This window comes from Bombyx mandarina, chromosome 06 (genome assembly GCF_030267445.1).
Source record: "Bombyx mandarina strain Sakado chromosome 06, ASM3026744v2".
NCBI lineage: Eukaryota > Metazoa > Arthropoda > Insecta > Lepidoptera > Bombycidae > Bombyx > Bombyx mandarina.
This window is the reverse complement of record NC_143213.1, coordinates 1,498,250-1,525,742: the sequence shown is the minus strand read 5'-3', so window position 1 is coordinate 1,525,742 and position 27,493 is coordinate 1,498,250. Positions and strand designations below refer to the sequence as shown.

Genomic DNA, 27,493 nt, shown 5'->3' with positions numbered 1-27,493 from the left:
TGGTCCAGAGCTTGGTATAATCAGCTCTTAGTAACATGTGGTTCTCATTCAGCCCGCGCCAACTTTTATTTTTAGTTCGATACGGACGCGCGCGTCGGGTGCACGGGAACAAAATTCAAAATTTCAAAATATCTATTTAAAAAAAGGACATATCGTATAAAATGTATTGAAACATTTAAACAAAAAAGGGTGTGTTTTAATACATCGATGCTTGGATATAAGCATATCAGTTAAAAAATTATTTTGGTTAATTTTTTTGTCGTCCATCATTCGTGATTAACTTGGATAGTTCATTCATCTTAGGGGTGTATCAGTATTTAAAAAAAAAAAAAACTTTAGAAATATATTATTATTTAAATGTGTTTATTTTTTTATTAATGTTATTTTTACAAGTTACTTGGTGTAATCTTTAATTCATATAAAAAAATCCATTAAGAGTACGTACTTCTTTGAATATGAAAACCGAAGACGAAAGAACAATTTCGGATGTAGAAAAAAGCTCGGAGAAGGTAAACGAACTGTCGTTCGAGGAAGCTTTCGAGTTAACTGGTAAGCTACGATATTTTTTGTGAAATTCTCTGTACTAGTGGTCCCGCAGTAGTCGAAATTCGACTATAATTAATTGAAATTATAAGTTTGAACATTATTATGGTTCTATTGTCAAAGACTATTTATTGTACTTCTCTAATCACAGATTTCGCCAAGACTACACTTTAGACAAATATTAACAAAGACAAACAATATTTCATCTATTCTCAATTTGACCATAGTCTTTAGGCAATAAGAAAAGTTTGACAATAAACCAACAAATAGTATGCATGCGTGTGTGTCAAATACGTGGTAGTGTGTGTAACGTTTTCTTTATTGATTTAATGTATCTTTTATGCATTATTTAAAAAAAATATTATATTTGTGCACCTCTTCTCTATATTCTCTATAAGTGTGGAAAATTTCATACTCCTCCGTCCGTGCAATTTTCGTAAAAAGGGATACAAAGTTTTTGCTTCACGTATTAATATATAGATTACGTCCTGTTTATCATGTTTTAAGTGTACTTTGAAAAATCAATCATCACATCACGAATAATATGTCATTTTATTAGGCTAGAAATAGTTAATTTAATAATTATCTCACTGTGGGTGGTTTTTAAAATTTATCAATTTACTTTCTTTCCCTGTGTGCGTGACAACTTAACCGAGTTTTTAAATTCCGTTCCCGTCCGCTTCATACAAAACCCGAATGATCTAAGATACAGATGAATATGTACCGTAAGAGTATAAACAGAAATTCCAATTTTGGAACATCACGATTTAGTATTTACCACATTCTGGATTTATATTAAAGTCATATTGTGTACCGTGAAATAAATTAGTAACAAAGAAATGCAAATATTTCAGTCAGTATGTTTGTGATCTGTAATAAATATAAATAAATAAATAAATAAATCTTTACTAACAATCATGCCACGTTAACTAGTCCCGTGATAAGTTCGTAAAGAACTTGTGTTACAGGTACCAGATAACGGAAATAAATGTAAGATTTTTATTATACACATACATATATTTAATATACATCCAGAACCCTAGAAAAGACATTTATATTTATCATACAAATATCTTCCTTTGGCGGGATTCGAACCCGCGACCCCCTTGTGTAGTGACCATGTCACTTACCACTACACCAGACGGCCGGCGAATGTATTACTTTCGAACTAGCTACCTTATTCTTATGCTTTTTATTGATGGTAGGACGTCTTGTGAGTCCGCATGGGTAGCTACCACCACCCTGCCTGTTTCTGCCGTGAAGAAATAAATGCGTTTCGGCTTAAAGTATGGGCTAGCCGTTGTACTGTAAAAAGCTGAGATTTTAGAATCGCACAGTTACGTTGTAGATGTCTACGGAGTCAGGTAACCGCTTAACATTATGTGGGCCGTGAGATCGACTATCTACCAAAGCAATAAAAAAATTAACTTCCGATGACCATACAATAATAATTATGATATCACGAAGACGGGATTCCAAGCAACCTCTGCTACATACTTAGAATTTGTTCGGCTTGTCTTAAATATACATTAATATATAATAATAATACATTAATAGTAATTTAAATTACAACTGTTTTTTACAAGACTGACAACTGTTTGTACAAGATTAGCAAAAATCCTCTAAATACACATGTTTTTATTAAACCAATGTTATAAATTCAAAGAAGTAATAAAACTAATTTAAAATTTCAATGTCCATATTATTGTAATTTTGTTATTTATCTGAATATTATTTTTATTATTACGATAAGCGGCTAATGTCTTTGACACAGTGAACAATGATCATTTATATATGAAACTAATAAAATTGTTTAGTATTGTTCAAAATCACGTGAATACAGCATCCCTTCTTAGGATTAAAGTTCCAATGGCGTTTTAAAGAGAACTGACCCTAGAAAGCTACTGAATCGAAGCTTAGACCCCACGATAGCGGTTGAAGTGGGTTGAGTGGTATCCGTGCTATCTCTGTGCATGCCAGCGCTTACAATCACATAGGTCGTGAACTCATCCTCCCATCTGCCACTAATATACAAAAGAGAATGTTATATTTTTGTTTGTTCGTAATCAATACGGTCAGTAGCTGATTCATTACACCACGTGCGTACTATGAAGAGTACGGTCAGAGCGATTGCTCATATAAATCATAATATGTTTTTAAGTATATCTATACTTATATAATATAATAATATATATAATATAATATTATAAAGAGGAAATATTTGTTTGTTTGTTTGTATTGAATAGGCTCCGAAACTACTGAACCGATTAGAAAAATTCTGTAATATTTTTTGAAAAAAATTAAGGATCATTACTAAAACTCCAATAATGTAACCCAAGGTGTAAAAAATTTACCTAAATTATTCATTACATCGCGTGCCCTGCGAAAACTATTGATGATAGAATAAAATAATGAACCACGACTTTGTAGAACACAATATTATTATTTACAAAAAATGCCGCGACAGCATATTTCTAGCTATTATAGTTGTGCAGCAATAAATGTTCTTTTATTTTAAAAAATAAAACCACGTCAAATATCTTTGAAAATTTTGTTAAAGACCCGAGCGGAGCCGGAGCGGGCCGCTGGTTTAAAAATAATTTGATTACTTAATTTCGTGTTTTTTATGTTAATGAAATTATTTCCGACGTTTCGCATACCTTACGGTTTTCGATAATGCTTACGATTTACGTTGTTCACATCTATATGCTCCATATGTGTAGGCGAGCTCACAGCCCACCCGGTATTAAGTGGCTACTGGAGCCCATATACATCTACAACGTAAATGCCGCCACTCACCTTGAGATAATAAGTTCTAAGGTCTCAAGTATAGTTACGGCTGCCCCACCCTTCAAACCGAAACGCATTACTGCTTCACGGCAGAATTAAGCAGGGCGGTGATACCTACCCGTGCGGACCCACAAGAGGTCTACCACCAGAAGGATCCAGTGATCTACACGCTTCACACCAGACTCAATTACCAGTAAAAGCAATAAAACTAAACCAAACCGGGATTCTGGTCCATCAGACCAAGCTTTTAAGTCTAAAATCGTTTGTGTCCCACAGGCCATGGCAGGTTCAACCATCTGGTCCTCTTCACGAGCGGTCTGATCATGCTGAACGTGTCCATGGAGTCGGTCGGCATGAGCTACGCTATCACCTCAGCTGAGTGTGAGCTTGGATTGAACAGCATGCATAAGGGCTTGATTAATGCCGCTGCTTTTATTGGTGAGGAATTTGGACATATATTTTTTCCCTACCTAGCCTGGAGAAGCTATTTCAGCGTAACCTTAACTAGTAGGTGAGCTCGCGGGGCTCAAACCTGATGACGTTGCTAACACGAATCCTAGCAAGAGCTGTGCTTCGCACACTGGATCGGAAACGCGACCCACTGAGAAGATCCGGCGAGAAACTAACTGGGCTGTGTCTGTGGGTTAATTTACTCGTCGAGCCCTTCGTCGCAGCGACGGGTTCGGGACGAGAACGATGACCGGTTTTGGACAAAGGGTAAATGACGAAAATTCAAACAGAATATCCTACGACTAAGACTAGGATCTGGTACTTGCCGCATTTTGCAGTTTTCAACCCCAACAAACCGATCAAGTTACGGAATGTTTTAGACTGTCTATTACATATTTATTACTTAGAAGGATGGACGAGTATTACTGCTTCACACCAGAAATAGGTAGGCTGCTATATATTATAGGATGAATCCTTGCTGACTTGCTGGCTTCTTTAGCTGACAGTATGAAAAGCTGCTTAAAAGATACAAAAGCGAGTTTTCTCTCCTAAACGATCTATACGGAATAATGTCTATACGACTCGCAAAAGACCAGGAAAATTCATATTATGCCTGTAATGCCTCTAATGTTAATACTATGTTTTATCCCACTGAGTCTTTCGTTCGATCTTCTTAGTCGATCGCGATTCCGATCCGGTGGTAGATTCAGCGAAACACTGCTCTTGCTAGGGTCAGTGTCAATTCTCTCAGGCTGAGCCCGTGAGCTTACCTACTGGTCTGTGTGAACTTGGAATAGCCCATTAGGATAACAGCGATTCGTTAGAAAAAAAAACTCACAAGTTCGTAAGCATAATTAGAATCCTTTTTACAGATTATCTGCTTTGATAATTGATGATGATATAAATCCTAAATACATTTTTTTTATTGCCAATTGTTAGAACGAGCTCCTAACAATCCACCTGGTGTTAAGTGGTTACTGGAGCCCGTAGACATCGAACAACATAAATGCGCCACACGCCTTGACGTAAACGCCCCACACACCTTGTTGACATTGCTGTCTTATCCTATTATATTTTATTCTCAGGTATAATCGCGACGTCGTTCCTGTGGGGCTATCTGGGCGACAGATTGGGTCGCAGGGCCGTCATGCTGCCAGCGACAGTCGGTTCAGCCTTGTTGTCGGTGGCTTCATCGTTTTCCAGCAATTTCTGGATGCTGATGCTACTGAGAGTACTCACTGGATGTCTGTTAGTATTTCTTTTTTAATACGCTTTTATTAGCTTCAGACGTATGTATGTTAGTATGTATGTTTGTAACGGAATCTTTGAACATGATTTTGACCCCCTTCAAAACGTTGGGTTAACTCGAAATTTGGTATAATTATTAAGGACCGATGATAATTCAACATTAAAAAATATATATAAAAAAAATGATAAAATTAAAATTCAACTAAAAAATAGAAAATGAATATTAATAAATTTGAATTAAAAATAGTGTAAGAAAAAATGTTGTATTATAAAAAAGCGTGGGGTGCATGGCATCAGTACTTATAAATATTTTATGAACAGATATGAGTAGAAGGGTTATTTTGATAATATTCTGAAAAGGACCCCACGCATTTTTTACAATAAAATAATTGTATACTTTTCATTTCTATTTCCGCACTTTTTTTGTTGTTTTGTGCATTCCATTAGCACGCTATAGATACGTCTGTTTTAAGACCTTTAAATTGTTTTAGCAATTCTGCAATCTAATCATTAAAATAATTGCACTTAGGTATGTACTACGTATTTGCAAAAATTTTCCTGTATTTATTTGTCTTGTAATTAATTACGTAACCATGTTATGTTTGTGTTTTCCTTGTGCATTTTTCGTATTGGATTTTCCTGTACATGTGTTGTTAGATTTCAAACAATACGTCATACAGTTATGTGTTCGTATCCCGACCTTTGCTAACAATCTTTTCATCTGATGAAGACCTGCCTATTTCATAAGTGGTAGTGTATTAAGCTGATGGTACAAAGAGCCACGAAGGGCTTTCAGGGACACGACCTTCAGCAATGAAGTATTCGACTAAGAAGAAGAAGAAGAAGGGTATTTAGAAGAAAAAACAATGATAATAAGGCATTATAATTTGAGGGGAGGCTTCTTCATTCCTGTAAACGATTTCATTGTTGCCAGAGTCACGTTTTTAAAAATGGTCAATTAATATTCACGTACAAACTCTGTTAAATTAGAAATAGAGCGAAATGTGATGAAGTTGATTAACCATGAAATTGTAACCAATTCATTGACTTGGCATAGGATGGGATATTGTGAATACGATATCTGTTTTTTCGCATCATTACAAGAAACACAGAGTACCAAAACAAATGAGAGAATGCAATCTTAAGATGACGGTGTTTTTGATGAAATCGATGGAGCTTTGTTTTCTTTTTTATTGTATACGTGTGTGGACGAGCTCACGGCTCGCCTCATGTTAAGCAGTTACCAGAACCCATAGACATCTAGAACGTAAATGCCACCACCTACTTTGAGATATAAGTTCTAAGGTCTCAGTATAGTTAGAACGGCTGCCCCTCCCTACAAACCGAACCGCATTACTGCTTCACGGAAGAAATAAGCAGGGCGGTGGTACCTACCCGTGCGAACTCCCAGGTCGTCCTACCACCAGTAAATTGTATACTGAGACCAGCATCAAGCTTAGCTTCTGCAGCGATTCATCATGCTGGTCTGCTTATAGGCTTCAGCGGTCTTTCTCGATGGTTGTTAAAAACCTAATAGCCTGTAGTCTTATATAGAAGTCTTATAAAGGTTTAGGTAAGCGGGAATCTTCTAGATACCACTCTGATCGGCTTTTCAGTCGTCAACGCCAACGGCCACTTGTGTCTGCTTTATGTAGAATATTGTTACGCGCTAGGGTTCGGGATAAATAACAAAGTACAACTTAAAAACTGTATTCAACACTTAAAATACTTAAACACTTTAAAACACTCAATTCGCTTGTCCCGCTTCGCTTCAGGTGACCCGTTCGCTGTTTCACTTCGAGTAGTTCCGATTACTGATTTCTGCGTGCCATCCATGGAACGCTTTTATAGCCGATACCTCATCCCTAGAATTATCTAGAATATTCCGCACATCTCTAGTAGTAGTTTCCGCTATCTGACAATAGATGGCGTTGTACTTCTCGAGCGTTCTAGATCCTTCGATATTCGTTCGACTATTCGGCGATAGATGGCGTTACTCTTACCGGCGTAACAATATGAATGTGAATAAGCTTCTGTCTAACTAAATAGAATAATGTATTTTCAGCATATCGGCATCCAGTGCAACGGTGTATGCGTACCTCGGCGAGATGCACACGAGCTCCAGGAGAGCCGCAGCCATCGCCTGGGGATCAGCATTCATATCGTTCTCATTCATGATACTACCAGGTTAGTCTTCTACGTAACTTCTGAGCTTTTAGTCTCTTACTGTCGACTCAGACACGGACAGTGACGAAGTCTACTGGTGGAAGAGAATGCTGTCGAGAAAATATGTGACTGTGGTCGATCATGGACATCAGCAATGTCAGCCAAGCTACTGGCTCATTACTCAAGGTGGGTGGCGGCATTTACGCTGTTCATGTCTATAGGATCTAGTAACCACTTAACAACAGGTAAGCTGTCAGCATGGAACCAGAGACTGATATAAATACCAATATATTTTTAAATATATAATAAGTACCCAGACACGGTACAAACAAACCTGTTCATCACACGAATGTCTGCCCGATGTGGGAATCGAACCCACGACCCTCGGCGCATGAGTCAGGACCGCTAACCACTGAACCACCAAGTTAGTGATACTTCCCAAAACCTTTTAATTCCATTCAGTGGAGACTAACGCCACTGTTCTAAAGGTTATCTCGAAACAACCTTCACCTCGACTCACCCAGGAGTCGTCTCGAGGAATCTTGGAGGAATTTTTATTATTTATAAACACAGTCGTGATCTTAAATAAATTAAAAGGATAATTGACATACGGCTATCTACACCGAAGTGGAATTCCCTGTGCAATAAGTGACAAAGACTGATATGCATACGCATGCGCCTTTAAATATATATATATACATAATTTATATAGCACTCTGACAAGAATCAAAGAAATTTGTTCGCCAGATAAATATTTGCCCGAAGTGGGAATCAAAACCGCGACCCACGGTCTAACAGTCAGGGTGGGCTAACTGCTGTACAACCGAGTCAATTAAAATTAATAGAATAGTGGAAAAACTGCAACAAATTAATAATTGTATTTTGTATTTGTATATTGTAATATGTTCTGCATTGTTATTGTTTGAAAGCTACACTATAATTAAACACAGATGTTCGGTGATATATTACCGAACACCTTTGTCAGCATAATTCGCGTGACGCGTTAACTTCAATTCCACAAATCGTCAGTGCACGATCAACAACCGCGTCACCCGGCTGCATTCATAACATTATCATTTAATTTAATTTCTCTATATTTTAACAATAAACATATTTAAGCACCATTATCTTTAACTAACAAACTCACACCGCACCCTACATTTTGGTCCTTCGAGCCTTCTTGAAGCCTACATTTTGGTCCTTTGAGCCTTCTTGAAGCCTACATTTTGCTTAATTTCTTAAAACTGGTATCGTTGAAAAGTCTTTGGACTTTGGTAACCACTTAAACCCAATTGGACCGAACGCTTGTTTATTCACCGAACAAAAATAATCGACAATACCAACGTCACACTTAAAAACAAAACATGTTTTTGTATATTCTTTCACCACACAAATGACGTAACTTGTAGTAAAGTTGCTCTTGGTGATTTTGAGAGCGGGAGAGAGAGAAAGTGTGCTTATTATTCACAAAAAAATATATGCAAAACACTAAAAAGTACAATTGGCGGTCTTATCGCTAAAAGCGATGTCTCCCAGACAACCATCAGGTAAACAAGATTCAGTTTACGAAACAAGTTACATGCGGCATACCTACCGTTTGGAACACATACTCATACTTATATGTATGTGAATATGTATATACCTAGTCAGGTCATAAGTATTGACACACAGTAAAAACTTTTCTTTTAGAATTCTGGCCACAAAAAAGTTTATTGAATTCGAATTTCGAATTGTTCATGAAAATAAAAATGTATACTTTTAGAATTTTACTCATTTTTAAATATGGAGTGGACGCTTAAAGAAGACCGTGTTGCAGTTATTGCGTTGCATCGTTGCGGTTACGCGCCAATTCAAATTTTTAACATACTGAAAAATTTGAATATAACCAAAAGATTCGTTTATCGTACCATCAAACGATACAATGAAGACTCTAGTGTACATGACAGGTCAAGAAGTGGTCGCCCTCGGTCTGTTAGGACTCCAGCAGTGATAAAAACTGTGAAGGCGCGAATTCAAAGAAATCCCAAACGTAAGCAGAATCTGCTGGCCCTTCAGATGGGGTTAAGCAGAACCACGATGAAAAGGGTGTTAAATGAAGACTTAGGGCTTCGGGCATATCGAAGAAAAACAGGACATTGTTTGAATGCTCGTCTAATGGACCTGAGACTGAAGAGATGCCGTGCTTTGTTGAAGCGGTACGCGGGAAAAAAATATCTGGAAATTCTTTTTTCGGATGAAAAAATTTTTACCGTAGAAGAGAGCTACAACAAACAAAATGATAAGGTGTACCCACACAGTAGTGAAGAAGCGAGCAACCGTATTCCGCGTGTCCAACGAGGTCATTTTCCATCCTCGCTCATGGTATGGTTGGGAGTTTCTTATTGGGGCTTAACAGAGGTACATTTTTGTGAGAAAGGTGTAAAAACGAATGCAGTTGTGTATCAAAATACAGTCCTGATGAACCTTGTGGAACCTGTTTCTCATACCATGTTCAATAACAGGCACTGGGTATTCCAACAAGATTCGGCGCCAGCTCATAGAGCGAAGAGCACACAAGACTGGCTGGCGGCGCGTGAAATCGACTTCATCCGGCACGAAGACTGGCCCTCCTCCAGTCCAGATTTGAATCCGTTAGATTACAAGATATGGCAACACTTGGAGGAAAAGACGTGCTCAAAGCCTCATCCCAATTTGGAGTCACTCAAGACATCCTTGATCAAGGCAGCCGCCGATATTGACATGGACCTCGTTCGTGCTGCGATAGACGACTGGCCGCGCAGATTGAAGGCCTGTATTCAAAATCACGGAGGTCATTTTGAAAAAACTTTAGTGTCATAAGAATCTATGTTTTGTTAAGTTCATTTTGGTATATGAATGGTTACATAATGAATAAACTTGTTTCAATTATTTTACATTAAACATGTGACAGAATTTATGACCTGACTAGGTATATATATGAATATGTATATCAATGTCTACATACGCGCATACAGTCACAAATAGTGCATATTATGTGAATTTTTTTATTGCCCTTGTAGGCAGACGTTCATACGGCCTACCTGATGGTGAGTGGCTACCGTCACCCATGTACTTCAGCAATGCCAGGGGCAGAGCCAAGCCACTGCCTCTACCGATACAACATATATATATTTTGTACTTGCGTGATAATTTAATAACAACAAAACATCGATCTACTCAATATTGAATGTGATATTAGGTGAAGCTTTATATAAGCTTTAGCTCCGAACTTCCAAAACAGCGTCAAGCCTGAAGGTCTATCTGTAATAACAACAACATTAAGAATGACGTTTCAAATTACATAATCTGTCTGCTTAGTGCGAGTTTCTTAACGTTCTCGATAGCGTAAAAGTTAACCCAATTTTGTATGCAGTTGGAACAGCGCCCCTAGCGGCAAACGTACGCAAACGATCCCATTCCATACAAATATGAGTTAACTTTTACGCTATCGAGAACGTTAAAAAACGAGCACTATTTTTTTTTTATTGCTTGGATGGATGGACGCGCTCACAGCCCACCTGGTGTTAAGTGGTTACTGGAGCCCATAGACGTCTACAACGTAAATGCGCCACCCACCTCGAGATATAAGTTCTAAGGTCTCAGTATAGTTACTGCTTCACGGCGGAAACAGGTGGGGTGGTGATACCTACCGGTGCGGACTCCCAAGAGGTCCTACCACCAGTGATTACGCAAATTATAATTTTGCGGGTTTGGTTTTTATTACACGATGTTATTCCTTCACCGTGGAAGTCAATCGTGAACATTTGTTGAGTACGTATTTCATTAGAAAAATTGGTACCCGCCTGCGGGATTCGAGCATCGGGGCATCGCTCAACACGAATGCACCGGACGTCTTATCCTTTAGGCCACGACGACTTCAAAAAGCACACAGATCTACGTTTTAGTACGGGCACGAACCTTCGTATATTCCCCAGTCGATTTGCTTCTGTTTTTAATATGTATATGACGAAATTAACTGACACACAATTGTTTGTTTGCTGAAACTTATCATTTGTATAGTTGTCAAACAGTTTAATCTGATAACAAACAGTAATTACACGGAGATCTTGACAGAGCATTCTGATTTATGATCGAAATGTTTATTTATTTAATTAATTTATTACACTTCATGTAAAATTTACATTGGTGGACTTAATGCCTAAGGCCTTCTCTACCGGTCAACCAAATATTTTATTATTTATAAAAAGGTAGTGCAGAGTAAATAGTGGTAGGTGCAATAACATTTATATTAAACTAGCTTTTGCCCGCCACTTTGGCCACGTTGGCCACGTTGGCGGCACAAATAATGCTTTATTTTACAACAAATTTGGTTAGCATAAAAAACGCTATAGTGTGCCAAGCTTAACATATTTTCGACGCTTGAAAGGCAAACGTGACTAAGCAACAATGCATGAACTTTACAGTAGACTAATTTAAAGTTGAAATACTTGAAAGAAAACTCTATTTTAACGAATCTAGCTGTAGGATTGAAATGATTTTACTAGACCTAGAAATATATATTTTTTGCGCATCGAATATGATTATTGCCTATCATTTATGTACAAAGCAGTTATTATCGCTTAGTCACGTTTGCCTTTCAAGCGTCAATTTAGACTTTCTAAGATTCCTCGATAAATGGGCTATCTAACACGGTAAGAATTTTTCAAATCGGTCCAGTAGTTCCTGAGATTAGCGCGTTCAAAGAAACGATTAAAGTCTCGCTAAAATAATGTATGACAGAATTGTTCCCCTTTAAAAGAACTAAAAAAAGTCCGCGACAGCATATGTCTATACGTTAAGGTTGGCTCACTATAAAGTTTTTTATGCTAACCAAATTTGTCCTAAAATAAAGCTTTATTTGTGAACTATTTCACGCGGACGAAGTCGCAGGCAAAAGAAAGTAATAAAAATAATCCTAATATTTCCGATGACAATCCATTTTTTTTTATGATAAATCATACTAGTGCATGTTATTTATTGTATCTTGGACTGTGTATGCTTAATATTTAAGCAAGAAACAGATTTATGTATATTGTGTTTTTTTTTTTATATTACTACATTAATTTTACATTAGATACTACATTAGAACATCGCGCTACATTACTGGCAGAACTTTTATTAAAGGTTGAAATCAATTTAAAAAGTCCACTTTTATCGTCGCGTGCCAGCCCTACCACATGCTCGTGTTTTGTTTTCTATCAATGAATAACCTACAATTTTTTTTCCAGGTCTAGCTTGGCTGATAATTCCCGGAAAATGGACGTTCTCCTTGGTCTTCATGGATATAGTGCCGTGGCGAGCGTTCGTCTGGTGTTGGTGCGCGCCAGGTCTAGCGGCTGCCTTGATCCTGCTGTTCCTACCCGAAAGCCCAAAATTTCTGCTGGCCAATAAGGGCCCGGAAGCGGCATTACCGGTTTTGGCTACTATGTACGAGTGGAACTATGGATCTGGATTAAAATATCCGGTATGGTCCTGGTCTGGGAGGGGGATTCGTCGAGACTTTGTTTTATTGTGCTTGTAGGCAGACGTGCATGGGGTCCACTTGAGGGTGAGTGGTTATCGTCGCCGATGGACGTCAGCAATGCCAGCCAACCTGCTAACTACCTACAATGGGACCGCGATTCATTTTCATAAAATCTCACATTAGATCACAAAGATTAAGCTTCTGACACCGTACAAGCTGTTTTTTGTCAGGACAAAAGTCTAACGCCAGTAAACTACATATAACCTGACTGAATATTTATAACAATTATATTTTATTGTTTTATCTTTTTTTTTTGTCGCCACTGATCGTATTTGATTGGTTAGATTATTGAAAATATTTTTTTACATGCTTATATTAAATATATGGATTAGGATCCGCGTTAACTTCAAATTGTCTTTTGGTAGAGGGTCGTTTTCAATTTTGCGGCCATAAAAGTAACGATTTCATGAATTTAAACTTTCTCTAATATTCCATTTTTTTTGTATTTAGGCATGTTTAGAATAAAAACTGCTTCAAGTCAATCACTCATTTATTTATAATATTATATTCATTTATATTTTTCATTTTACGCATTTGATAACGCCAACACGGATGACAATTTAAATAGGAACTATTTTTAAAAACTTAGAAATCGTACTTTTTTTTTTTTTTTTTTTATTGCCTTTCTAGGCAGACGAGCCATACGGCCTGATGGTGAGTGGTTACCGTCGCCCATGGACTTCAGCAATGCCAAGGGCAGAGCCAAGCCGCTGCCTACCACTTAATACTCTCCACAAGCCTCGTTTGAAGAAGGACATGTCATAGCGCTCGGGAAACACCGTGGAGGGGAGCTCATTCCATAGCCGGATGGTACGTGGCAAAAAGATCTCTGGAAACGCACTGTGGATGACCGCAGTGGCTCCAGGTAGTATGGATGAACTCTACTCCGGTGGCGGGCGGTGCGATGGTAAAAACGAGACGTTGGTATCATCTCGAACAATTCCTCAGAGCACTCCCCATGGAACATGCGGTACAAAATACAGAGGGAATCGAAGTCCCTCCGCAGACCCAGTACTTCTTTTGTTTTTAATAATGTTCTAATATCCAGTTAGTTTTTCTTTATTATTGTATTATAACTGATTAAATAAAATTGCCGAATCCTCAACACGACTTACTGGAAAAATAGCAAACAAGTTAGTATTTGAATTTCGAACCAGTGATACGAATGATACGTTTTCAGTGGAACTGATTATGATTGTTAGGTTTAAAAAATGTAATTTAATTCATGTTTCGCCTCGTTAAGATGAAGTTTTATGAATAGGAAAAAAACGAGGATTTTTCCTTCATAAACCACTATAATCGAACTGGTTTTGAATACACTGATAGAAGAATAAGAAATTATCTTCTGAACCATGGCTGATTATAGGTGGGAAGGATATCGACGTCAAATTTAGACGCCCAAAGAGTTGGAGGATTCGCCGGAGCTGTGAAGGACATTGCCCTAATGTTCAAACCACCCCTCCTTAGATGTGTTTTCATCTCACACACATCTATGTTTGCCGTTTTTATGGTGTAAGTACATTAAACTATTGGAATTTTCGAAAACCTCTTGCTCCAACAATGAATTTATATGTTACTAGCTTTTGCCTGCGACTTCGTCCGCGTGGAATGGTTCACAAATAATGCTTTATTTTAGAACAAATTTGGTTAGCATAAAAAATGTTATAGTGAGCCAACTTTAACATATAGACATATGCTGTCGCGGACTTTTTTTTAGATCGTTTAAAGGTGAACAATTCTGTCATACATTATTTTAGCGAAACTTTAACCGTTTCTGCAGCGCACGCAGCGGAAGCTCGCAAATGGAGAAAAAACCCCGATTTTGAAACATTCTTTATTGGTGCTCCGCTTGTATTGATCTTACCATAATGTTATATAGCCTATAGCCTTTCTCGATAAATGGGCTATCAAACACTGAAAGAATTTTTCAAATCGGACCAGTAATTCTTGAGAATAGCGTGTTCAAACAAACAAACTCTTCAACTTTATAATATTAGTATAGATTTAACCACGTTTTTATCTTGAAATACCTTCTAAATCTATGCTAAGCTGTAGTTTGGTTTCATCTCTGGCAGTGCTGATGTCCCTGGACAACAATAACGATTGGCCATTCTCCTGATTCTGAGCTCTGTACAGAAAAAAATTATTCTCCCATATATTCTGTCATCGATTCAAAGGGGAATCCTTCGAAGACCTTTTGAGATGAGGCTTTTTAACAAAGCTATTTTTTGTCCCTTTAATGATAAATGCGTTTAGTTTTCAGAGCGTGTTGTCTTAAAAGAGAATTCCTTGCAGATCGAGTGGTCTGTACGTGTGGGTACCGGATATCCTAAACAGCATTCTGCGTGACTCGACCGATCAAAACATAACAATTTGCCAGATTATATCGGATAAATTCCAGAATGCAACCGTAAATATAATACTTTTTTTTATTTATTTCATAAAGTTACCCTAAAGCTTAGTTTTAGAGAATGTCGTCTTTAGGCTGCATTCCAGATTGAAGGGTGGGGCAGCCATTAAACTATAGAACGGAAACTTAGAACTTATGTCTTATGGTGTATATGGCAGTATCTATGTTGATGTTTAATTATTTTTACCACGTGAACAAGACTTTTTTTTGCGTGATGTATTGACGAGCTAACAGCCCACCTGGTGTTAAGTGGTTACCGGAGCCCATAGACATCTACAACGTAAATGTCGCCACCCACCTTGAGATATGAGTTCTAAGGTCTCAGTATAGTTACAACGGCTGCCCCACCCTTCAAATCGAAACTCGTTACTGCTTCACGGCAGAAATAGGCGGGTGGTACCTACCCGTGCGGACTCACAAGAGGTCCTACCACCAGTAAAGCTTTCGTAATACTCCCATCAATGTGTAGTACAAGTTACGTGTGAGTAGTTGGAAGATATTAAACCTTTCGTAAGGTTAGCTGTAGCCACAGTGGAGCTCCCCGCTTACCAATAGTTATCAGTATGGCTTAATCAGCAAAACTCGTTTCCATTTGACTATGTAGCGGAATTGAACATCATTTTGTTCGACTTCAAGACGACCGATTAACTTGAAAATTTGCACACACATCAAGTACTGATAACACTATACAATAATTTTATAACTTGCCTCCTATACCTTGACTACAACCATGACATTAGCAAAGAATCTTTAAATTGGTTATGTCTGCTTGATGTTTAAGTGTGTTTACTTTAAAAGCAATTTATCAGTAAGTTTTTTACTGGTGGTAGGAACTCTTGTGAGTCCGCACGGGTAGGTACCAACCACGACCCTGTCCATTTCTGCCGTGGAGCAGTAATGCATTCCGGTTTCAAAGGTGGGGCAGCCGTTATAACTAGGCTAAGACCTTAGAACTCATATCTCAATGTGGGTGACGGCATTTACGTTGTAGATGTCTATGGGCTTCGGTAACCACTTAAGACCAGGTTTGAGCTCGTCTACCTATCTATGCAATAAAAAAATAAAGTTATTAAATCTGATTGTGAATAACTACCGATTTCTGTGTACCTCAGAAGGACCCAATGGGATCGAGCTGCCGCGCCGACGTGTCTGTCTCCGTGTTCCCGATCTCGATGGCCATGGGCGCCGTGTTCGCGGTCACGTACCTCGCCATCGGGTTCTTCATCAACAAGATCGGAAGAAAGACCCTTTACTGTAAGTGACGACCGATCCTTCGGTCTCCCCAAAGATTGAACTAAGCCAATGCGGCTCCCGGTTCAGTGGTGGCGTCGAGCAAGATCCTGGATGAACTTGGTAATCCAATATTGTGGGTTTATGGAGAAGAAATTTCAGGGCTATGTGGATTTTATTGCTCTAAATGGGAGGGAATGCGTTGCGTTCAGTGTTTTTCACACTCCACGTGAGTACTGACACTCATTTTCAGACATGATCTCTACCCTCAATTGTATGTCACTCTGAACTACTTCGTCAGAAAAATGTAAGACGATTGTACTCACCTCTGGGATTTCGATTTCAAATTCGCCCTATTACTGCAAGTTACGACTTTGCGGTTTTTTTTCTTATTACACGATGTTATTCCTTTATCGTGAACGGTGTAGTAATAACCACAGACGTTCACAGATGACTTTCGTAATTACTAATTTATTTAGAAGATTTTTCCTGCGTGATTTGAACATCGGCCACGGTCGCATCGCTTGATACGAATCTACCACACGTCCTTACGGATCCATTAGATCTAATAACCTTTGCATTAGACGCCTTCGGCTCTAACACTAGAAGCAGGCTTAGGGACCCCGGTAGCCGTACTCGTCGAACTCGGCAAAAAGGTCGACGTGCAACCTAATCCATGCATCAGCCCGCTGAGCTTCTCGCCGGATCTTTTCAGCGGGTCGCGATTCCGATCCGGTAGTAGATTCATTCGCGAAGCAGTTGCTCTTGAGTTGTTAGGTCTCCATCGGTGGCGCTCGGGCAGCTGTTAGCAAATCCCACCCCTCCTGGCTGAGCCTTTGCTCGCCCACCAATCCTGGTGAAACTGGAAAAGCCTCCGGGCCACCAGTAATCCTTTAATCATAAATTAAAAAAAAACGAATCTACCGGACGTCTTATCTTTTAGGGCACGACGACTTATACGTTCATTGATTGTCGAACTCAAAAATACTACACATTACGTCTGTCTATTAGGCCACGAACGCGTCACGAGAAGCGTGCTTATGAACCCTCATTCATTTCCTACGTGCCGTATCGATCCTATGGCGTCGCGCTAAGATTTTAAAATTAAAAGGTAATATTTTTAAATGAAACATATTAAAAAGAGTTGCAATTTAAAATTATAATAAAACACGTTTATATTATGTATATTGCATATCTTTGATAATAATGATGATAAGTAATGCAAATCGATGTTAATATTACAAGCCTAATTATAAATGTTCCACATGTGTAACTGCGTATTGAGAACACGAAATATAATTGATTGATTTTAAATTCTTAGTTGATCGCTTTTTTATTGGCTTTTGGAGACAGACGAAGATACGGCCCACCTGATAGTTAGTGGTTACAGTCGCTAATGGATGTCAGCAATGCCAGAGGCGCAGCCAAGCTTACTGTCGAGTTCTCAACGTGATGCGATGTTATAGTTCTATGAGATTGACAAAAAATTTTTTGGAGATCAGTTTTCTAGTATTAGTCCCTATTTTTAAACGTGTGAGGGCGAATAGTGTGTTTAATTTTAAAAAACAGCATAAATAAATTTATGTCTTTATACATATATATAAAAATAATATTATATTTTAATTATATATATTTTAATTATTAGTATTAAAATTGGAGTTATATAAAGAGAATTTTTGCAATATTAAAAAAATATAAAAAGATATAAAAATAATGGTGAAGCAATTTTTTTTTTTTTTTCCTACCTAAGCTGATAGCCCTAGCGGCTATGTCAGCGTAACCCTAACTTTAGTAGGTGAGCTCACGGGGCTCAACCCTGGTGACGTTGCTAACACGAACCCTAGTAAGAGCCGTGCTTCGCAGAATCTACCACCGGATCGGAAACGCGACCCACTGAGAAGATCCGGCGAGAAACTCAGTGGGCTGTGTCTGAGAGTTAATTTACTCGTCGAGCCCTTCGTCGCAAGCGACGGGTTCGACGAGAACGGTGACCGGTGCTTGAAGTACCTAAAAGCACCGTTAGTGGATCGGGAGGATCCGAGATGACGTGTTTTGGGCGACGTCGACTGCTTTCCATTCTGTCCGCAGGATCGGGAATGTAGTTACCGGCGGCCACGATGAGAGGGTTCTCGTGTCGTGCCGCTTTATCGAAGTGGCGCATGGACGCCGACTGAAGATACTTACTGATGGACTCTAACTCCAGGTCGTCATGGAGGTCGACGTTCCTGACGAACCACGGGGCTCCGACGGCTATCCTGCAAAAACGGGATTGAATAATTTGAAATGATTTTAAGTGTGTGCGGGCCGCGTGAGCGAACACTACACTTGCATAGGTCATGACGGGGCGTATGCAAGTTTTGTAGAGTGTCACCTTATTTCTAAGGGACATTTTACTTCTCCTACATATCATCGGGTAGAGACGTCCTAGAATGAAGGCGGCACGGTCGCGTACCGTCTTGATGTGGGGGCGGAATGTCATCCTACTGTCGAGGGTGACGCCTAAATATTTGACCTTCGGGGCCCACGGTATGGGCTGGTCGAACATCGTGATTGGGCGAATGGCGGGGGCGGAGGTGTTGACGCGCCTAGTCGGGAGGGGGATACTCAGCGTGGTGTTCGGAGGGCGACCCCTTTTGAAGAGTACCGCTGTGCTTTTCGTGGGGTTGATGTCGATGCGCCACTTCCGGAACCACTGTCCCATGGTGGTAGCTGCGGTCTGAAGTCGTCGATGAAGCAACGCCTTCTTCCTACACGAGTAGTAGATGGCGGTGTCATCGGCGAAGAGCGCCAGATGGGTCTCCGGAGACCGGGGTATATCATTGATATACAAACTAAATAGTAAAGGGGAGAGGGCGGAGCCTTGCGGGACTCCGGCTGTGACGTGACGGGGCCGGGAACGCGTTCCCTCGACTCGATATCGGAACGAACGGTTCGACAAGTAGTCTCGTATGATGAGCACGAGTCTGTCTGGCACTCCCATGTTTCGCTATATCGAAGAAGAGGGCTCCTGTCGGAATGGGGTGAAGCAATAGCTTTAAATGATATATATATATATATATATATTTCTTCTGTGCGTGGGTTTGTCACTGAGCTCCTCCTAAGCGGCTGGACCGATTTGAATAATTTTTTTGTATGCGTTTGGATGGAACCCTGGATGGTTTAGATTCACAATTCAGCTTGGCAGATGGCGTTGCAGTGGTATCTAGGTTATTTATCTTTCCTAGAAATAATTTATATGGCAAAACATCGTTTGCCGGGCCAGCTAGTTTTAATGGATATAACTATATATCGGAGTGTCTGAGATTTGAACGTTTTTTAAAATCAGTTCATTTTTTTCTGTACAACGGAATCTTCGACCGTAATTATCACGGACTTCAGGATCTCCAATTAACTTGAAACTTTAGTCACGCATCAAGCACCGACCACAGTACATTAATTTTATCACATCGCTCTAATATCCTGACCAGTATCAACAGGATAAAAAATATAAAGTTAACTATTGATTTGGTTTCCTATTCAAGCGTTTTGGTTTTTGTTTTTAAAATATAAAATTTTATTATTACTTACTCATATTCACCCTTCTAAGGAAACGCATTGCTTTGTAGTAGAAATAGGCGGGGCGGTAGTACCCACCCGTGCGGACTCACCACCCCACCCCACCCCACCAGTAATTACGCAAATTATAATTATGCGGGTTTTATTTTTACTGCACGATAATATTCCTTCACCGTGGAAGTCAATCGTGAACATTTGTTTAGTGCGTATTTCATCAGAAACATTGGTATCCGTCCGCGGGATTAATTATTTAATAATTTACTGATGTTAGAACCACTTGTGAGTCAGCGCTGGTAGGTACCACCACCGTGCCTATCTCTGCCGTGAAGCAGAATGCGTTTCGGTTTGAAGGGTGGGGCAGCCGTTGTAACTATACTGAGACCTTAGAACTTGTATCTCAAGGTGGGTGGCGCATTTACGTCTATGGGCTCCAGTAACCACTTAACGTGGGCTGTGAGCTTCTGCACCCATCTAAGCAATAAAAAATAAAAAAAGTTAAAGTAACAATAATATCGACTCAGGCTGTAGATATTATATAGGCTGTAGGTATATTTGCAAACCTAGATTTAATGTCGAAGGAATCACGGAAAAAAAAACTAGTATGGAAATAAATAATGTTATATCAAGGAAGAAGACGAAAACATGAATTATCTACGCTGCTTCGTTTATTAATTAGTAATTAAAATTATTCATTATTGTACTAGTTTCGTGTTTCTATAAGTAGGCTTCGTGTCCTTGGAAATTTAAAATAAGTGCGCAATGAATTATGTATTTGTCGAACTTCTGAAGTAACCGATAAAGAATAACATTAATTTTTTATGTTTATTTCGTACATTTTAATGATTTCCGATCATTTATGGAGGTCGTATCTTCGTGATGGAACACAGGGTGTAAAGAAATGAGATTTATCTGTGCCGAAGCAAAATTAAATTATAAACTTTAAGAGAAATCACATTAATTGTTGCGTCTGTGCGCCTGTACAACAAAATCCCACAAGATGTTCAGAACCTACATATACATAGGTTTAAGAAAACTATTAAGGACATCTGTGCAATAAAGCTTACTATAAAGTCAATGATTATCTAGAAGATTGCACGAAGTGGGAATGAGTTGCTCGCTCCGGGCATTTCAATATTGCAATAATTGTTACGTTATAATACTCATTGTACAAATGAGTATTTAAAAAAAAACTAATATTAAAAAAAAGTAATATTTAAAAAAAAAAGACATGCCCGCTGAGTTTCTTGCCAGTTCTTCTGATAGACGGAGGCTAGTTTTTGTGAATTGGCGGTAGTTCTTTTTGACGTTCAACAAGTATGTACTTTCATTTATTTTGAATACAAATTTTTGATTTGATTTGATTTGATTTGAATTTAGCATTTTACAATTTTTTTTTGTTTTGTTACCATTCGATCTAACTTCAGAGCTATGAATAATAAAAACATTTATAAATTATTATTTTTCATATTTTCAGTAACAACACGTAGAGGACATTAAATGAATTAAAATTATACACTCGAATGAATAATGATTCGAATTATTTTTTCCTTAATAAAATTTCATCTTTCGGATTTGATTTGGTTAATGCCGTCTACATTCATGAATCGTTAAGGTTCCAGTAAAGTTACTATATTGTAAATAGTACAGAAGCTATATTGTTGTATATAGTACCAATTTTTTATTGCATTAATAAGTCGACCAGCTACGAATTCCTTTGGTGTTAAGTGGTTACCGGATCCCATAGACATCAAGAAAGTAAACGCCGCAACCCATCTTGAGACATGAGTGCTAAGTCTTAGTTTTAGGATCCAGAGGATTCGGCAGGACATGTTTCAAGCGATGGCAGCTTGGCAGTGCCTAGTCGCCTGGGAGTGATGTGTAAATAGCGGCGGCCACGATAAGAGTGATATCGTGTCGCGTCGCTTTGTCGAAGTAACGTTCTGACGCTACCTTATAATACTTACGTATCGGTTCTAAATTTAAATTAGTCGTGTAGGTCGATGCTCCTCACGTACCACAGTGCTCCGAAGGCTATCCTACAGGCAAAAGTTTTAAATAATAAATTGCTTAATCTTCTTCTTTGTCTTCATTTTATACCATTAGGTGGTGTCAGCACAGCGGATTTTTCTATTCTATTCTGTTCTATCAGCCGTCATATCAACACTCACTCCTCTCTCTGTCTCACATCTATCGTCATTTACACACTCCATCCACGGCTTCTTCGGTCGACCTCTTCCCCCTCTACCTTGCACTAACAGTTCCATACATCTCCTAGTCACATGCATCTTCTCTCTGCGCATCAAATGTCCATACCACGCTAACTGTCCGCTCTTTAATTTGTTAATTACCGAGGCTCATTTAGGTTACTTAACACTTCCTCCGATATACTCATTCCTTATCTTGTCCATTCTTGTTACTCCACACATCCATTTCAACATTCGCATCTCTGGCGCATGCACTCCTCTTTCATGCTTTAGTTAAATTGTATAATAAATGGCTTAATACAGAAACAATACGTCAGGAGCTGCTTTAGTCTGCATTTTTACATACATATACATATTATGCTGGCATTGCAAAGAGGTGAATGTGTACTAAGGATTTCAATACAAAAATTGGTACTGGTCTGGGGGACACACACGAACATCGGCGTTAGAGCAGCTCTAACGGTAGGGGCAGGCTTAGGGACCCCAGTACTGTACTCGTCGAACTCGGCAAAGACCACCAGTAATTACCGGCACAGTCACATCGATACGAAGGCACCGGGCGTCTTATCCTTAAGGCCACGGGCTCTAAGATATTCCGCCTACGAACTCAATTGCAATGTTTCGATAAAATTTAATTTAGTTAATTTTTTTACGTAGGTGGTATCATGTTCGTCTGTGGTGTAGCCACGGTGGGGGCAGCGTTCGTGCCCCACGGTGGGGCTGCCACCGCCCTGCTCATAGTCTCACTGTGCTCAGGATGTGCGGCCTCGATATTAGCTGCCATTGTTGTCGACGTGTTCCCCACCTGCTTAAGGTATGATGGTTTTTTTATAATTTTTTTATTTTTATTTATTGTTTAGATCGGAGGGCGAGCTCACAGCCCACCTGGTGTTAACTGGAGCCCATAGACATCTACAACGTAAGTGCGCCACCCACCTTGAGATATAAGTTTTAAGATCTCAGTATAGTTACAACGGCTGCCCCACCCTTCAGATCGAAACGCATTACTGCCTCACGGCAGAAATAGGGAGGGCGGTGGTACCTACCGCGCGGACTCACAAGAGGTCCTACCACCGGTAATGTTAGCAGTACTATATATTGCACTGCACTAAAATTCGCATGTCAAATAATGACAAAGCACACACGCTGCTTTTAACTTATGTAATAACCCATTTTCACTATGCTTGGCGAATAAATAATTTCTTTCTTTCTTCTTCTACCTCCAGTGATCTTAGAAATTTTTCAGGAGTCATTTAAATTATCCTTCATGCTTCATCAGGGCCATGGCGATGTGCGTGATGTACATGGTGGGACGTGGGGGCGCTGCAGTGGGCTCCAACTTCCTCGGAGCCACCTTGGACACGCACTGTCAAACAGCCTTCACGGTTTTCGGAGTTTTCACCGCGGGTAAATGCTTAATTTAATCTCACTCATAATTGTACCTTTTTTTTCTACCTAAGCTGATAGCCTTGAGAGGCTATATCAGCGTCGCCTTAACTAGTAGATGAGCTCACGGGGCTCAAACCTGATGACGTTGCTAACACAAACCCTAGCAAGGGCCGTGCTTCGCAGAATCTACCACCAGATCGGAAACGCGACCCACTGAGAAGAACCGGCGAGAAACTCAGTGGGCTGTGTCTGAGGATTAATTTACTCGTCGAGCCCTTCGTCGCAAGCGACGGGTTCGATGAGAACGATGACCGGTGCTTGAGGTACCTAAAAGCACCGTTAGTGGATCGGGAGGATCCGAAATGACGTGTTTGGGGCGACGTCGACTGCTTTCCATTCTGTCCGCAGGATCCGGAACGTAATTGTACCACGTCCACACGACGACGTTTTGTTTTACGACGTGTACAAAAAGAAGCTAGAGAGGGTCCAGAAGCGTTTTCTATGGCACCTTGCTTCCTCCTGCAATGTTGGTAGAACCATTCAGGGTTACCCGGCGAGGTTGAAGTATTTCCACATGAGCCCTCTTGCGGAGCGGAGTAGCACTCTCGATCTATTGTTCCTGCATAAACTTGCTAGCGGAGAATACTGTGGCTGGTAGCCATCATACAACGCAAGGTATTTGACAGATGCCTGAATCTCGCTTACGACATTTTCAAGATAAGCTCGCACATATACAAGTTCCGAACAACAACATTCGGATCGTCGATCTACCGAGCAAATATCATCCGCTCGGTGGAAGATCTTCCCTTTGTCGTATATCTACAATAGGATTCCGCTGATCTCTTATCTCTTCTGAACTTTAATGTGCCGCTGACATCGACAAGGGCTTCGAAGTTGATGGTGTTCAGAGTTTCCAGATACTAAACCAGCCTCGGTAAGAGCGCGCCTCTCAGCAGACTAGTTGGGGAATTAAATAATTTGCATAGCAAGTATTATCTGGACGTTTTTGCTGGCACCGTCGACAGTTTTAGACGAGAAGTCTACAACAATCTTTCTCAATGAGCTTTTTTAATTAAGTAATATCGCATTTGGTAGTAAATGTGTAATAATGTAAGGTCTTCATGTAATGTTTTTTTTTGTTTTTTTATATAACGATCCGCTTTTTTTTCAATGTATGCAGTCAGTACCTGTAGTTGTGTTAGCATTTAGTGTGAAATAAATCTATATGATACCTGTAATGTTCTGTACCTGTATAGCATGTTGGTACCCAATAAATAAAATAAAGTAAAATTAAAATGAAGTCCAATATCATTGATTAATAGCAGTTGTAAAAAAAATTGTTAATTAAAAATAATTATTATTTATTTATTTACTTTAAAATAAATACAGTAAACTCATATATCAAAAATAAAATAAAAACATGGAAATTAATCATCATCCAACATAATATATGTTCGCCCGCGGTCTGAATATTAAGAACGCATACAGATAAGAAGTTCACGGACATTGTCAGACGGAATCAGTAGATACCAGTTATCTTACGCATGACCTCTTCGAACCCTGAACGGAGTGTCCGGAGACCTATACATGTCATTCTTCAAACTAGGTCGAAAGTTGGACTTCGAATATAGCTGATGTCCCTGAGCATAACTACTTGCCAGGTGGGCCGTATGGTCGTCTGCGTTCTAAGGCAGTAATAAACCTTATATTCATAAAAGATTGTTAGCCTAAGACGTTTGTTGTGAAATTGATGAGAGTGAAATTTTACGATGCGCGCGCACCGTGACACAAAATTAACAGAATGAAGTTGCCCACTAAATCGCTCATTACAATACGACCGACGTAACTTGGCGAGTCTGAATATAGCCGCAGGTGAACTTTCGCGCATGTACACTCGTAAAAAAAAGTGTTATTACCATTCATTTTTTAGTAATACATATGTATGACAAAATTATTATTTAATATAATTCATACTAAATATTATTAAATTACTAACGTTAAATATTTATTATTAATTATTTAATACTTAAAAAAAAAAAAAAAAATTTAATAAAAATAAAGTATGACTTCTTACGCGCGTATATAAGTACACGCACCCTTTTTTTTTAATACTTAACACCGGAAACATACTAACACATTTCATGAACGGTATGTAGGTATCTTACAAAAACATTAGATGGTAATTAATCTAAAACTAATTTAGTAAACCTGTATAGCGTTTCTCAATCAATTTCCCCAACGTAGCGACATATTTAATAGTTAAAGTGTTAGATTTAAATTTAATTTTAACTGTTACAGGCTCCACAATTTTAATGGTATTTTGGCCAAAACCGGAGAAGGTACGAGAAGAAATGGAACAAAAAGGTCTCTCGTATTAATAAAAAATTACAATTGATGAAATTCTCAAGACTGCTACGGTTACAGGTGTAATTGTAAAATAAATTCAGTTGTAATGTTTTGTATTTAATTACTTTAGGTATCAATAAAACTTGTTTTTCGGATTCATGCTTTATATTACAGCGCCATCTATTGAGTAGATTTTGAAAAACTAACAATATCAATGATTTGTGCAAATGCTAACTAAAGTTTTTGGAACTAGTGCCATAGTGTAAACCAATTGTTGTTTAATTATTAAGCTTTTATAAAGTCCAAATCAAATTGAGATAAAGTATCTTAGTACAGCAGGAGCTCATTTTGCTTGCATTTTTTTCCCTATTCAAACAACATCATATTAATTTATTATAGTAATTTTTATATTTTTGTCAATAGACTTAAGACATCGATTTATTAAAACATTATCAAAGTGCTATTTTCCTTCATTATCATAAAACAAAATACAACTAAAATTTTATCTTGCAAAAGTTATAGTGGTGAAAAACGCTTTGGATAATTTAAGAAAATATTATTATATTGACATAAAAAATGAAACCGCAAGCAGCAGAAGTTTAATGCAGCGCCCTCTATTGATACAACTTCAAACTCAGTTTTCGTTACTTGACTTGGTTTTAGTGACATTCACTAGATGTCAGAATCAAACAAAACGAACAGCATTTCTTTTATCTGTATTAAAGTTAGAATATGTATATAGTTAGTACCTATATTAAATAAAGTGTGTTTAGTTCATGTCTAGCTCTGACGTATATTATCTATCAGTGTCCAATTACAAATCCATCCACGTTCCATCTCCTTTTTAGGCTGTAGATAAAAAGATAAGCTTATATTTGTAAAATTTTAGCAATTTGATTCTGAGAAGTAGAAATACAATGAATATTCACAGAATGCGTTCAACTTTTTGATGGAGGTAGACTCATTTAATTGTGGACTATATTTTGAAGGGTTGCACTACTGAAACACAGTGCAAGACTAAGTCAGTAAACATAAAAATACAGATACATACCTAGTTTAATTGTTGATTTAACAATATTGCTTAATTTTTTTGTTTGGACGTTACTGAAATAGGACTGACTAGAAAAGTGGCGCCTTCGTAAATATCGGAGTCCGATTCATTGCTACTTTTTGATAGCAACGCTTATAGTTTTCGATAGGTACCTACCTATTTTGAATCCGTGATACGGTAAATGGAAGTAGGAATTTTTTAAGATATTAAAGTGTAGCTAGATGAGAAAGTTCAAAAGATATATTATAATATGTGCAGTTTAAAAACTAAAAGAATTAAATACGCTATAATAGCACACCGATTCTAAAAATTAATTATAAATATTTCATTCTGTTGACAGCGGTCAGGATATAGGAGTGATGTGATAAAATTATTGTATTGTAATTAGTCCCTGATGCGTATGCAGATATTCAAGTAAATATGAGGTTTCGAAGTCAGTGAAAAAGACCTTCAAAGATTCCGTTATATACAAACATAAAAGCTAATAAAAGTGTCCAAGCTTAATACTCACCGATGTATATAATTTTACCAGGTTCACCTTAAATCTTTTTTCGTTCACAAAAGTAACA

At 38.5% G+C, this 27,493-nt stretch overlaps 1 protein-coding gene across 1 annotated transcript; it reads left to right on the top strand.

The window, feature by feature from the left end:
• LOC114239994 (putative transporter svop-1) lies at positions 1-26,028 on the top strand. Its single transcript, XM_028170444.2, has 11 exons — positions 1-549; positions 3,610-3,771; positions 4,869-5,031; positions 7,097-7,218; positions 12,444-12,679; positions 14,106-14,251; positions 15,035-15,149; positions 16,262-16,403; positions 22,796-22,952; positions 23,418-23,545; positions 25,826-26,028. Exons 1-11 carry the CDS (start codon positions 456-458, stop codon positions 25,903-25,905), a joined length of 1,545 nt encoding a protein of 514 aa, XP_028026245.2. The 5' UTR covers positions 1-455; the 3' UTR covers positions 25,906-26,028.
• Positions 26,029-27,493: the final 1,465 nt, after the last annotated feature.

Bases quoted from the DNA above. Each gene is read 5' to 3' on its own strand.
- LOC114239994 (XM_028170444.2), top strand. From the start codon at position 456: ATGAAAACCGAAGACGAAAGAACAATTTCGGATGTAGAAAAAAGCTCG. The intron at 15,150-16,261 runs GTAAATATAATA...TGTGTACCTCAG, and splicing joins ATAAATTCCAGAATGCAACC to AAGGACCCAATGGGATCGAG. The intron at 22,953-23,417 runs GTATGATGGTTT...ATGCTTCATCAG, and splicing joins GTGTTCCCCACCTGCTTAAG to GGCCATGGCGATGTGCGTGA.